The sequence below is a fragment of the Salvia splendens genome, chromosome 4 (assembly GCF_004379255.2).
Source record: "Salvia splendens isolate huo1 chromosome 4, SspV2, whole genome shotgun sequence".
In the NCBI taxonomy this organism is placed as follows: Eukaryota; Viridiplantae; Streptophyta; class Magnoliopsida; order Lamiales; family Lamiaceae; genus Salvia; species Salvia splendens.
Genome location: NC_056035.1, coordinates 3,186,875 through 3,202,263, shown reverse-complemented (window position 1 = coordinate 3,202,263; position 15,389 = coordinate 3,186,875). Strand labels below are relative to the sequence as shown.

Here is a 15,389-nt window from a genome sequence, read left to right as displayed (position 1 = left end):
CAAGATTTGTCCCTATGTCATTATGTTTTGCAGGCAGAAAATTCGGCTGGTATTTATATTATGACGTTTTATAGCAGCATTTGTTTCCACTTTTAGAAAAAAAAAGTGGGATCTTCTGCTGAATCTCATCACGTGCTGTATTTGTCTTTATACAAGGGTTTAAATTAAAGGTTCAAACTTCTAAGTGCTCTTCAGTGAAAGGCAGCTGCAGATTATCGAGCAGAGAACCTCGTAAAACAATGATAGATTTTACGGGATTTAGGTACGATCTTAACTATTTCGAAGTTCCATCCCAAAACCTAATAAGAGTGATTCATTAGGTATTTAAGTTGATGTTTTTTATTTTCGTATTTCGATACGAGACAATCTATATCACGAGATACGCAAGTCGGCAAAGATAAAGATTTATTTAGATATACATGTCTCCTATTTGCTCTGTTTATTGAAGATTTTTCTTCAAAGGTTTAATAAAACTGCAGTATTGCATTTGTGCACATATACAAGTTGCTGCATTTTCAATGGACGATGAAGATGAGTAGCTTTGACTAGGCTAGTCCACTGGGATTTCTACCTCCATCTTCAAACCTTGATGATCCAGTATCTGTATCAAAGAATCGAACCAAAGCTCAGATCATAAATGTTGGTTCAGATCTTTGCTAGAGAAAAAACTACGAGGAAAATGTTAAGAGATACGAACCTTGATGGAGTCGTCCAACATAAGAGACGACTCTTTGTGTAACCTGCTTCTTGCAACAGCTGACTAAGAACCTCCTGCCACCAGAAGAGCTTCTCATAAAAAAAAGTTTCAGTTTTGCCATAGTTTCAGTTCCTCGTCTACATCTTTAACTAAACCGCAAAGACTAGGCTTGAGGCCACACAAAACAATGCCTACTTTGGTCTTCATTAAGCTATCTAAACACTACCGACGAACACAGACCCCTCGACTATCGAAACCTGAATCAAAACTGATAGTGATAGTGTAGTCTCTTATTTAACAAAACATCCATCACAAAAATATTTGACTACTGTGATTCTCCACATTAGTATAATTACCTCTCGTTGCTTCATTTTAAGCAACCTCTGTAACACCAGAGTAACACTATCACTTATCACAGAATACTTCAACACAAGAGCAAGCATCAAACTCGACAAATAATCGATTGACTGATCATATGGGAGAATCTACCTGAGAAAGTGGATTCATAGCAAACTCAGGTACTGACAAGAACTCATCACTTGATATGAAGCCTTTGGAATTCCTATCTAGTTGGTAAAATCTCTTGTAAAGAGACACTATCTCTTGTTGAGTAACTATGCCACCACATTCCCCAGAAAAAAATTAACAGCATAAATTCTTGATTTTTTCCCCACAAAATTACCAAAGACAATACACCTACATAGATGATTACAGTGTTCTTGAACTTCTTCAATATCATACTGAGTGAACACCGATAGCGCACTCCCCATTGCTGAAAACTAGTATAAATCAACCTGCGAAGATAAATCAAGCAAATATAAAGGAAGCCCACTTATCAAAATCGCATCTTTAGAAAAAAAAAGTGAAATTTGAATAATGATACCTGAGATTGAGTGAGGGATAAGACTTAAAGAGTGACGAGTGTGATGCCGAGAAATTTGGTGGGATTGAAAAGGGAAAGAGGATTGAGATTGCTTAGTCATCACCGCAGCCAAAAAAGCAAGTTTTGTTGGAGGTGGCGAGGAATTTGATGTTTATCAATTATCGTTATGAAAGTTGATTGGCTCAGACAAATTTGTGGTATGTCTTGCTTGGAAAAGACACCATTTTATGTTCAAATTTTGACTTTTGTCATAATCTCTCAATAATTAAGATATTTCAAAATTAAAATTCATAATTATATTTTTTTGTGATGACTTTTTGTACCTAAAATTAAATATGTAGAGATTGAGGTTTGACGAGCTTGATGCTTGTTGAGGGGAATATTTCGGCATATGTCAATATTTATTAAATGTGATGACTTTAACTTGACCACCAAATTATTGGGCATGACAGAAAATCTTTGAATTAATTTGTGAAATTCATGGCAATTAGCAAGATATAAACATCAATTAACCAAAAATAAGATATCAAGTCTTAGTAGTACTAGTTTTTAATTATGGCCCATTAAGATGGGCTTACACATTTAACGAACACACTATTGGGCTTCTTACAAATGTTTGAATTGGGCTTTAGTTAATTTGTGTTTATCAAATTGAGGAAATTGATTTTGTTAAATATTTTCAATGATTTGGGATTTCTCTTCCTACCTTTTTGTGACAATTTTGTAGCTATTCACATAACGTAGGTACGAATGACCATATCATGTTTCGTTTCTATTGGAATGGAACAGAACCATCTATTTATGTACGGATTTATTGGTGGACACCTTCTTGATTAGGAATAAAGTAAGCAAAACTAGTTGATTAATAATTTGAGTCGATTAAATGAGATTCAATTAAATTTTGGACTACTACAAAAGTGCCATAATAGTGTCGTCCACACAAAAACACGAATGATTGAGTGCTCTTATAGATGTCATTCTATGATTAAACTTTTGACTATGAAAAAATTGAGCCTGAAATATATCTTTATGTTCAGAAAACTACGACCCCAAAAATGGGTGTGGAACAATTTGTCAGGATAGTATGTATTATCACATTTTAAAAAAAATCAATTATATTTTAAGTCATGACAATATGTAATACTAGTCATTCTTGTTAAAAAAGCTACTATGAATTTTATTGCCATTTTCCATGACAACATGAAGTATTTTCTAGCCACTTTGACTTTTATAAATAGGAAAACAATCTTAAAATATCAAAATGAGCAGCACAATTACTATTTTGTACTACAAATTAAAATTAAGTCCCTCATTAATTATCATAGTATGATTTTTTATCAGTAACAAGCTCAGAATGTGATAATAGCATACTCTTTTAATTAATACGTACAATTCTGAGTTAGTTTAGCGGTAACTTTCCTTCAATACAACCCTCAATTAATTAAAATTTGTGTGACTTTCTCACTATTAGTGCCAAAAAAAATTCAATGAATCACAGAATTACAGTGTAAAAAAAAGTTGGGGTGGAGGACGCTGCCCAATAGATAAATATCCTAATTCTTAACAAAATTTACAGTTTTCAAAATTTATAAGATTCCGAATATTATGAAATATCCCAATTTTACACCCTGCAAACATCTGCACATGGAAATTGCGAGAAATAAGGAAGAGCGAGAAATGTGTATAATTATTGAATATATATTATTCACCAATATTATTATGCGTATATAAGAATATAGTAATAAAATCATAGTTTAAAAATAAAAAAAAACATTATGGACCATTGATCTTTGTGTTACCTAAAATATTGGAAAGGTGTATACTATATTATACTTCCTCTATCTCATTTTGTAGATTTAAGTACTATGATGTTTAGTAAATTAAGTGAAAAGATAATAAAATGTGAAAGTTAAAAAGGTAAGAATCTAAATTCTAAGTACTACTCCACTATTAAACAAGGGAGAGAGGAAACATTTATTGTACTAATAGTAGTACTTTATAACCGAATTGGTATTTTTTTTTCTTTGCCATGCTTCTATAAACTACATGCATTAATAATACTATTATGCTAATATTGATTTTAACTTGATTTGACTTTTTTTATAATAATCACAAACATACAAAAACCAATCATCTATATTGATTAACATTATCCACACGGGAAGAAAACAAATTTCTTTGATAGAAGGTTGATCATATAAATTTTTTCACTAAAACCATTTACTAGGAATCAATCCTAATTATAGTCTTTATGGTTTACCATTATAATGAAAAGAGAAATGAGTAGTATAATAGATAAAAAGTTACTATTATCATACATAAAGCATACTACTATTATTCTATAAATATAAGTATTAATATTCTATAATAATACAACGCCGTTTCGTGAACTATAATGTGACGTCGTTTAGGTTGGAGTGCGATAGCACCACGTAATTAAGTTATCAAGCTATGTCAACGTCAGAGTCTCAATTGATATGCAAATTTAGAAAAATTTCATGCAAATTATCATATTACAGAGGTAAAGAGTCCATTATTATAAAACCTACAACAGCAAAATATGAAATTTTTATATGAAGTGACTGTGTATGTATATATGTTTTTGGAAAGGGCCCTTAGAGCACCCGCAACGCGGGCCGCCCGCGTTCCGCGTTTCGTGCCGGCGGAACGGAACCGGCGCGCGACGCGTTGCGGAGGTGCGTTCCGTCTCCGTGTCGTTCCCAAGCCGTGCCGGGTGCCGACGGCACGACCCGCGGCACGGTCCGTGCCGCTACGCGCTTCGGCGAAGTGGCTCGCCCTGCGTCGTGCGTGACCCCCACTCGCCTGCCCGCGAGTGGGCGTCGTCACGCTGACGCAATAAATTCATTTTTTTTAAAAAAATGAATTTTTAAAAAATATTTTTTATTTATAAAAATTGTTTTTTATATTTAAAAACAATTCTTACAAATAAATTAATACTAGAAATTCATATTAGCCCATATGTATTTGATGGGCTTACGAATTTATGAAACTCATTCTTGGTTGTCTCTCTTTTATAGAGACATCCTTGAATGTTTTATGTTCCACTTTCGATGTGGGACAAACTCATTCTTGGTTATCTCTATTTTATAGAGACATCCTTGAATGTTTTATGTTCCACTTTCGATGTGGGACAAACTCATTCTTGGTTATCTCTATTTTATAGAGACATCCTTGAATGTTTTATGTTCCACTTTCGATGTGGGACAAACTCATTCTTGGTTATCTCTATTTTATAGAGACATCCTTGAATGTTTTATGTTCCACTTTCGATGTGGGACAAACTCATTCTTGGTTGTCTCTATAAAATTGTATTTTAAATTATGTCATTTTTTATTTTTTAGGATTTTAATTATGTCTTTTTCTATTTTTTTGAATTTTAAGTTGTAATGTTATTTTAATTTTAATGAAGTGTGTTTGTTTTAATTGAATTGGGTTGGAAATAAAAATAAAAAATGAAATTGAATGAATAGTAATTTAAGGAACGGTTAAGGAACGGATAAGAAACAAAGGGTTGCAGGTTTCGTTCCTTAGTTAAGGAATAGAGTAAAAAAGTACAGTAGAGCCCGCAAATAGTAGTTTAAGGAACGGTTTAGGAACGGTGGGGGAACAGCGTTGTGAATAGCACATCTTACCGATATCAGCTCTGAAGTGTGCAATTCATGTAAGGAACAAGTTCAGATATGGACTGTATTTTTCACTTCATTGTCAAATCAAACCACATCCATCCATCCACACACTTCTTTTTCTCATAAATACAACTCCATCAAAAGTTTTTTCAAAATAATATTGATGCTTGAATTTTGTAATTAACTCTACATTGAAACTAAAATTGTTTATCACGGCAACTAGTTGAAAACAATAAAACACAAAAGTCAGTCCTAAAGAAAATAAAAGACAAATAGAAAAAATATGTGGTATTATAAGAATTTGATTATTTATTTTATGGAGTAAATGTTTTTATGTTAGAAATGTTCAATTTTCGGTGTTGTTTTGACATCATTAGAAATTTTTTTATGTTGCCATAGTTTGTAATCACATAATCCATAGTGATCACACACTTATATATAGTGTTAATTTTATAATTAAATGTGATTGAAACGAGATAGTTTCATTTAGTGGTAACTATTTTTATTTTTTTTAAGACTGGAAATTACAGATACTCAGTAACTCAAATAAGCAATTCGTAATTTCGTATGGTGTTCGTCAGATTATGGTAAAGATAAATTAATAAATTTTGGTATCCATCAATATATAGCATTTATTAACAAATTCGACTATCAATCAATTCAATTGCAACAATAATCTTTTCTATTTATTATGCATCAGACTATAAATTCTGAATGTACTTGATTCTTTGGTCATATACCTTACCCAACAGATCCTTATTTGTTGACATAATTAATACTGCATAATAAAATTGCTTAATGTATTAGTAAAATAATAGCTGAAAATAAATTTAAAATAGAAAAAGGTTGTTCAATTATTTCAATGGATAGTATGGAAAAAGGTGAGGCATAAATTATTGCTGAAAAGATCAGAGAAATTTGCAGGAAGAAACAAATGAGTGAAATGAAAGGTCCCGTGAAAGTCAGAAATACAAAAGAAAAACTGAAAAAGTAAGAAAAAAATGCCAAGAATATGTATTTTATTGAAATTCACCAAATAAATACCCTCTGCCATTTTTTCCTTTTCCTACTCTGCATTATTATCCCACCTAATCTAAACTAATTTTAAAAAGTGATCAACTTATGAAAATAAAGAAGAATAATCAATACTACTAATAGCGAGTTCGAACTAAATCTCTCTTTCATCCTCATCTATTCTCATCAGAGAGTTAATTAAAGATATATGCATATTGCCTAATGCCTCACTCTTAAAAAGTATAGAATAATTACTAGTAGCATATTTTATGTTCTCTATAAATATAAAATTTTCATATTTCGAATATGACCACATACTCGCTTTATATTTAAATATTCTAAAATCTCTTCTTCACAAAAATGTACATACTTTTGCACGCATTCTTCTAATAGCAAAGTATATGAGTATATTTCAATGTACATCTTCTTAGTAAAAAGTAATTAGATGTTTTGTTAATAGAGAACAACTCTTCTCATTAGTTACTAAAACTAAAAGGTGATTAACTTTTATGGTCAACCCAAAGTTAAAAAGAGCGAAGTACAAAAAAAGTTTTTAACAATTGAGTTTACATAAATTTAATATCTCACTAAAATATACTACTCTCCCTCTGTCTCATAAAAATAGAAACATTTTTTTCTTTTTTCGCTCTAATTTTTAATATTACTTATTAAAAATAATATTAAAAAATTAACTTGTTTTTATAAAATAATAGTGTGTATGGAACAACTAAAATATACTACTCTCCCTCTATCCCATAAAATAATACTCCATCCGTTCCTCAAGAATATGCACTATTTGCTTTTTAGTCTATCCCACAAAAATATGCACTTTCTAATTTTGGTAAGTTTTTTCTCTCTAATGAGGTGAGACTCATTCTCCACTAATAAATACTTTATTTACTTTTTCTCTCTACCTCTCTCTTACTTCATCAATTTTAGATTAAAACTTGTGTCGACCCCAAAGTGCATGTTCTTTGGGAAGGGATGAAGTAGTGTGTATGGAACAACATTCCTCTTTTGGTATATTCATAAGTATTTAATTTTATAAGATATCGAAAATATGCAAATCTCAATATCTTATCAAATCAGTTGTACGTAGATACCTCTAAGAAAATTTGATCTGTCAAAAATCACCAGATTATTCGAGAGAAAAATAACTCGAAATAATATAAACTTAGAAAAAAAATACCATGGTACAAAGACTTTCAAGTTGAAAATTTTCCTAAAGTCAAAATTATATTACTCCTAAAATTTAATTTGTTTGAGGATGTTTGAGCTCCACTCGGTTCTAGGTAGATGTACCAAATCCACTAAATTAAATCAAAGCCATTAAAATAAAATATGATAAATTCTGACTTCTGAAACAGCAGTAGGAGTAGTAACTAACACAAATTCAATTATTTATATTTAGCACATAAAAAAACAAAAAACAGTATAGTGAAAGTGGGGTCCATTGGTGATAGAAAACCTGTAAGTCTACTCCTCGTTTCCCGTTTCAATGCCCCGCAAATGACTCATCATTTGTGGCCCCCACCATTATTATTTCCTCTTTCGAATTTCCCCCATTTTATTTATTTTAATTTAATTTCCACTCATTTGATATCCTTACAACTACAATTATTGGTAGCTTCGATTTTTATGTTTCAATGAGTTTGTGTTGTACATTCATGTGTCCAATATGGTAGAACTTATGAGTCAACTTACATACCATATTTATGTAAATAATACATTAATAAGATGTAATTCATCTAAAATACATAAACTCTCCACGAATTCTTATTTAACACGTGATTAAAATTTTCAGGTTAAATCTAGACATTTTCAACGTCCACCTAAGCAGGGGCGAATGCAGAAAAAATTGACTGTAAGGGCTGGACTTCACTATATATTTTTTCACGGTCAAACATAATATATATATATATATAAAATATAAAAACTGCAAAAACTATAAAATGCATATATATTTAATAGGAAGTAGTCCAAAATATATCTAATAAAAATAACATGTCATAGTTGCGGTTTTACGTCTAAAGCGGTGGCAACTGAATTCTACGTGTTCTCATCGATTGAAAACGTTGCAAGATTTTTTCATTATCAATCGTTGAAAACATGTCCTTCTTAATGTACACAATGAAACTATCATTCATCCACTCATCTCCCATCCGATTTCGCAAGTCAGTCTTGATAGTCTTCATTGCAAAAAATGCTATCTCAACAGAAGCAGTAGCAACAGGTAAAACCAATGCCAACTCAATAATCCGATAAACCAACGGAAAAACCAAATGCTTACCACTTTTGACCATTTCCGTAGCAACGTCTCCTAAGTTGCTTAAGGGAGCAAATTGAGGATCACATCGTACATTAGCAATAAAATTACTAAGTTGAAGTGGAAGACGTGAACAATCATTTGCAGAGAAGTCCTCGTGATATAAAGTAGCAAGACAGATTACTTGATCATCATTGAATCAAGAGAAAGAATTTCTTGGATCAAGACATGATATGCATCCTAGCAACTCGGTGCTAGCTTCAGAAAATCGATTATCCATCTCTTGTATAGTTAAATCAACCACCTTGACATTGCAACCACAATAACATAAATTATGATAATATATATATATATATAGGGTCTTGTTAGGTTGAGATTTTTTAGCTTAATTGAGAATTGAGATGCATTTTCAGCCACTCATTTTGAAATGTCAACTGCAAGTAGATTATGTCAACTAAGGGGTATTATCGTCATTTCATTTCAATAGCCAGAATATCAAATGTCAACAACTCGTATTAAAATGTCAACAACTAAAAAAAATTTATTTTTTTTATTTTTTTAATTTTTTTTTAATTTTTTTTAATTTTTTTTAAATTTTTTTTTAAATTTTCGCGCGATGTCAACTACTGAGACATTATGTCAACTACGATGTGTAGTCTGCACATCAAATGTCAATAGCTCTGCACATCAAATGTCAACAGCTTATAATTGACATTATATATGTGTAGTTGACATGAATTGTATATGTAGTTGACATTATATGTGTGTAGTTGACATGAATTGTATATGTAGTTGACATTACATGTGTGTAGTTGACATGAATTGTATATGTAGTTGACAAAAAATAAATAAATAAATAAAATAAATAAATAAAAAAATAAAAAATCGAAAAAAAAAATAATTTTTTAAAAAAAATAAAAAAAATATTTATTAAATAAAATATATGATGAAATTACAAATATGCCCTTTCACAATTAATTAATGTAAAAATATTTTCCATGTGGCAAATTCTGGACCACTCATTTAATAAAAATGAGTGGCTTATAATGCATCTCAATTCTCAATTAGGCTAAAAAATCTCAATTGATCACAACCCTATATATATATATATATATATAGAGAGAGAGAGAGAAGACATGAATACGAATATTATAATACCTGATTAAAAATCTCTACACGATAATGATGCAAATTCGTGATCAACTCTGCTCCATACTTCTTATAACCACGGCGTGGTATAATTTCATCCATATCAACTTGTGAAATATTATGCAAGTCACAAAACTTTGTTGCTCGATCATGTATGTCTTCCCATCCATTCTCTCTAAAACTTTGCAACTGATGTTTCACACTTTGGATCAATGATATGGCTTGAATAATATTTTGATCTTCTTTTACAAGGCAATGGATAATTCATTGGTTATTCCCAATAAATGTTTCATCAAATGCAAAGTGAAAACAAACTCATAGTTATCCATCCTTTCAATCAATCCTTCAGTGGTACTTCTGTTATCACGGAGAGTAGCATCGTCACGTACAACTTCCAACACTTTCTCAACCGAAGACCACATAGAGCATAGAGAAGCAATGTAAAGTAATGTGAGCCCCAACGAGTGACTTCAGGCCTTACCAAACTAGTTTCTTGATTTTTACCTCTTCCACTTATGACTTCTCCATTATTAAGTTGTTCAACTAATCCGTCATGTTGCAACTGCCTAAGTTGGTCTTTTCTCTTAAAAGATGCTCCGACCATATTCACAATCATGGAGACATAGCTAAAAACATCCTTCACAACTCTAATACCCTTGGCAATCGCAACAATAATTAATTGGAGTTGATGAGAGAAACAATGAATATACATGGCATATGAATTTTCTTGCAATATTAAGGATTTCAATCCATTAAACTCACCCCTCATATTAGAAGCTCCATCGTATCCTTGCCCTCTCACTTTAGATAGAGATAAATTATGCTTCACTAATAAATCATCAATAGCACATTTCAAAGTATGAGAGGAAGTGTCAGTTACATCTACGATTCTAATAAATCGCTCAATCACATATCCTTCGTTATTCACATATCTTAAAACAACTCACATCTTCTCCTTCATTGAAACGTCTCGAGCCTCATCAACCAAAAGAGTGAAAATTTTGTCTCCAATATCATTAACTATGACAAGTGTGACCTCTGAAGCAAAAGCATTTGCTAATTCCTTTTGAATTCGTGGTGAATTCATTTGATTGTTAGCAGGAGCATTTGCAAACAAAGTTTTGGATACATCATCGTTAAGTTCACTAAACCATAGAAGCAACTCAATAAAATTACCTCGATTTGAAGAGCTACTTGACTCATCATGTCCATGAAAAGATAATCCTTGCTTTAAGAGAAACCGAGTCACATTCAATGAGACTGTCAACCGAATGTGATATGCAACTTCTATCTCACGGGTATTTGACCGTAATATACTTGCCACACTGTTCATTTGATCTTGAAAAGCTTCGAACTGAATTCTAGCATTATTATGACAACTATTCACGCCTCCAACATGATAATTGAATCTTTCTAATGCATTTTTCCAGTTGCTACAACTTGTCTTTGTAGAAGCATCATCTGATTGTCGACCCCCTTTACCTGATTTCTTGAAAAGGTAGCACCAAAAGCAAAGAGTTGCATCCTTTGATACACTATACTCTAACCATGTATACCTTTTAAACCAAATATCTTGAAAACTTCTTTCTTGATTACCATATTTCTTTTTTTCATACTTATGTCCAATTGGTTGACAATGGCCCTTATTCAAGTACTCTCTTCGTACTCTATCTCAAATTAAAACATTGAACTCTTCAATTGGCTTGCATTTTCCCTGATCACCAACATTATCATTCAAGTTCAACTCAACTTCTCTTCGGGGCTGATTTTCCGTTGCTTCAACAATGGGTTCACTTGGAGAAGAAAATTCATCCCGATGCTTTTTTTAAGGAAGCGTTCCATCCTCTACGGTCAATCTAAGCAATAACGAGAGAAGTACAATATTAGTTTATATACATAACTCCATAAGATATAAAGATACTATCAACACTCACTAATATAAACTGTATTCTATATGACAATCACAAATATTAGCTTGCAACTAACCATTGTTATAACTTTTTTAGCTTGCAACTATTCTATCAAAATTTTATAAAAACAAGAAATAGAATATAAAATTAACAACTTTAATAAACTCCTTACCTCACAATTTGTGTAGAATTTGAATATTAATTTCTCTAAAGTTTCAAAGACTCAAACCCCACTTTTATAAAATGACGATGTTTCTGTATCGTCGCGCCGCTGTAAACTTCAAAATGAAAAAACCTTCTGTTTCTCCTTTTTAATTTTTAAAATCTTAAAAACGTGTGTGCCAATTAAAATGTAAACCCCTTTTACTAAAATTTAATAACAAAAACGTGTTTCACTTTAAAAAGTAACAACAATTTTAGAGTATAATCGTTTTTAATAAGTTACGAACCGGTCAAAGCATTTAAAGTGGGGTCCATGTGACTTTTACTTTTATATTAATTTATGTATGAAAATACTCTTCTTCTTCCTTATGCTTCTCTAACGCCATTGTTATATTTCTTCTGTAAATTTTAACTTTTCCTTTCTTTAATTTTCAGCCCCATACAGTTATTCATCCAAAATAATTTGTTCTTAAGTAGCATTATTTTGGTAATTGGGCTTAACATAATTTTTTTAAATTATGAAAGTAGAAAAAAAAATTAGGTAAGGGCTTCTGCCCTACCCTCTTTGTACGTGTGTCCGCCCCTGCACCTAAGCATTAATTTGTGAGCAATTAACAATTATAGGAATACACAAAATACTTGAAAATTTGTGAAATTTGGAAATAATAATTGTAATCCATGAGCAAAATCAAAATTAATTATTTGTCATAGTTCATTTTTTTAGTATGTATGTCAAAATTAATTCATTTTAATTTTAGAAATATTTTCACCATAAATTACACTAGTACTGTACTAATAATAATATGGACGTGTGACCCGTTGCTAATTTTCTTTAAGTAGCTAACTTATTAATGCAATGTATTAAAAATGTCAACACGATGACATTGAAATGTCAACATAAACTTAGTTGATATTTAATACACTGACATTGATATTTAAAATGTCAACAAATATTTGTGTTAACATTTTAATGTGATCATGTTCACTGCGTTGATTAGTTAATAAATTAGCAATTTAAGAAAAATTAGCATTATATCGCACTCCAATAATATGAGTGTCATTTGTTTACTAATGTTATTACAACTGCTTTCACTTTTAATTTCTTTTATTAATTTTGTATTTAAACTGTCATTTCTAATTATCTATTTTGAAAGGACAGGGAATTATATATAAGTGCAATTATCCATATTTGTATAAATATTAAGATTATACCTTATCTCTTATTAGTACTAGTACCCAAAATCATTAATATTGGAAAAAAGAGTTATGACATTTTTCACACCCTTCATCCACAAAAATCTTACAAAGCTCCTTTTTGTTAAATAAAAAATTAAAAGAAGTAAATCAAGTTAAATTTGTTCCTCCCAAAAATAAAAAAAAAATTAAAAAACATAGGTTAAAAGGAACTTCATTTTTTGCCACTCTTCCCGCTTCCCTTACTCTCTCACAAAACTCTCCGGCATTTCTTCCAATGGCGTCGTCTTCTTCTTCTTCCAACCCGAACCGAAACCCATACCCGCACCCCTCATTCATGCAAGGGTTCGACCCGAACTCCATACCCAACACCACCTTCGTCCAAGCCGATCCGTCCACCTTCCGCGCCGTGGTCCAGCGCCTCACCGGCGCATCATCAGCCGGAAAACCCATCTCCGGCAACATCGGTCCCCGCCGGCCGGCGTTCAAGCTCCACGAGCGGCGCCCCACTGCTCGGAAGCTGGAGATCAAACTCGGCGGCGGCGCATTGCATTCTCCGGCGAGATGTCACCGGAGCTTCGCCGGAGAAGGGGCGGTGGCGGCGTCGCCGGTGTCGCCGCTGGAGTATCTGGCGGCGCGTGGGAGCCCGAGGTCGCCGGAGGAGAGAGCTATTGCCGAGAAGGGATTTTATTTTCACCCGAGCCCACTTAGCACTCCGAGAGGATCTGACCCGCCGGAGTTGCTGCCGCTCTTCCCCCTGCATTCGCCAAGAGATAATTAATTAGTTTTATTTTAATTAATATTAGTATTTTTATATCGGATTAGTAGTTTTTAATTATTGGTTTAGTATATTATAAATGTGTGCGAGTGTTTGTAAAATGTTTAGATTTTAGAAAGTGGTGTAATATTTGTGATTAGATGTAATGATGAAGAATTAATTAATGGTATCTAGTGATTAATGAGGCTTTTAGTGTTCCCCCAAAATGTTTCTAAGAGCATCTGGCGCCCGTCCCAGCGGAATTCCGACCGGAGTGCCGGAATTCCGCAGCGGACGTCCGCCATTGTGCATGGTATGCACGGATACGAAATTCGCAGACGTCTGCTATTGCCTTGACTCCCACGGACGTCCACGCGGAATTCCCGTTTATTGCATTAAATGTTTTTTTAATTGTGAAAAGTCCTTCGGGAAGTCCTTGGGGATGTCCGCCACTGTGCAGTGAGAAGTCCTTATGACGTGGCAGTGCAGTGGAAAGTCCGTATAATGTGGCAGAAGGTGTTTTGGGGAATTCCGCGCCACATGCTCTAAAATGGCATTGAATAATATTTTACTATGTGAAGTTGACATGATGTTCACTCCCTTTATATATAGTGTATCATTCTAAAAGAAAATTGAATATGATTAAAAAAATTAGAGTAAGATTCAGTTTTAGAGCATCAGCAGTGGCGCGGAATTCTCCGCGGAATTTCTAAAAACACCTCCTGCCACGTTATACGGACTTCCTACTGCACAGTGGCGGAATTCCCACATTAAAAAAAATTCACATATTAAACAATTTCCGGAATTAAACAATTTACGCTAGTAAGAAATTTACGGAATTAAATAGTCGACACGAATACGGAGAAAATGCAACCACTTTATTTTAAAAAAACAAACTTCATTATAAAAAAAATACATAATTACTAAAAAAATTACATTATTAAAATAAAAACCGGCTTCTCACTCATCGGATTCCCCCGTCGCCGCCACCCCTTTCGCTGTCACCGTCCGACATGTCTCCGAACCTCAAATCGCGCCGCATACTGTTGATGAGGGGTTTAAGCGACCGCTTGTAATGGGGGTAGGTCGATTGGCGCCATTCAACCATTGCACATAACAAGGTTTCATGTGCCGTGATGCGGGCGAATGAGGGGTTCTCGAGATCATTTTGGGCGGGTGCTGCCGATTGGGCCTCGGCGGATCCGCTGGTGCTTCTCCTCGCCATCCGCACCGGGACTTTTGCCCAATCGAGCGACGGCGGCGGACCGACGATGTGGGTGTGGGGAACTCTGACTCGGGAGGGGGAGTTCCGCGGAACCAGCACTACTACTGTACTCTCCGGAGGCACTGATATTCGTCCGCTTCGGCCAGCCAGATTCAACACCCGTAGTGAACTTGGGCGAAGACTGCACCACAAGATACACCGGCCAATACTTGAATTCCTTGAGGCCCTTGTCAGCGTCGGGGAACTGCTGATGAGCCAGCAGCTTCACATCCTCGGCAGACATGCCGCTAGTTACCGAGCGGAGGTTGTTTGTGTAAATGCCGGCAAATCGGTTGAGCTGCCTCTTCAACCGATCCCACTGTTTCCAGCATTGCTCTGCATTGTGAGGCTTCCCCCCTAGCGGTTTGAACTGGCGGTAGCTCTGGCTAATGCGCCACCACATTTGGTCGATGTGCTGGTTCGCCCCGACGTATGGATCCTCCACT

General features: G+C 33.7%; 3 protein-coding genes across 3 annotated transcripts; 1 reads left to right on the top strand and 2 right to left on the bottom strand.

The window, feature by feature from the left end:
- Positions 1-388: 388 nt before the first annotated feature.
- On the bottom strand, positions 389-1,757 carry LOC121797907 (calcineurin subunit B-like). Its single transcript, XM_042196675.1, has 5 exons — positions 1,581-1,757; positions 1,398-1,491; positions 1,187-1,311; positions 698-771; positions 389-601 (listed from the first exon to the last, which is right to left on the bottom strand). The coding sequence occupies exons 2-5, from the start codon at positions 1,465-1,467 to the stop codon at positions 580-582; spliced, it is 291 nt and encodes a 96-aa protein (XP_042052609.1). The 5' UTR covers positions 1,468-1,491; positions 1,581-1,757; the 3' UTR covers positions 389-579.
- An 8,842-nt stretch (positions 1,758-10,599) lies between these two features.
- LOC121800256 (zinc finger MYM-type protein 1-like) lies at positions 10,600-11,255 on the bottom strand. The gene is made up of 2 exons (XM_042199830.1): positions 11,213-11,255; positions 10,600-11,138 (listed from the first exon to the last, which is right to left on the bottom strand). The coding sequence occupies exons 1-2, from the start codon at positions 11,253-11,255 to the stop codon at positions 10,600-10,602; spliced, it is 582 nt and encodes a 193-aa protein (XP_042055764.1).
- A 1,914-nt stretch (positions 11,256-13,169) lies between these two features.
- LOC121800177 (VQ motif-containing protein 11-like) lies at positions 13,170-13,887 on the top strand. Its single transcript, XM_042199766.1, has one exon. It carries the CDS (start codon positions 13,200-13,202, stop codon positions 13,701-13,703), a length of 504 nt encoding a protein of 167 aa, XP_042055700.1. The 5' UTR covers positions 13,170-13,199; the 3' UTR covers positions 13,704-13,887.
- Positions 13,888-15,389: the final 1,502 nt, after the last annotated feature.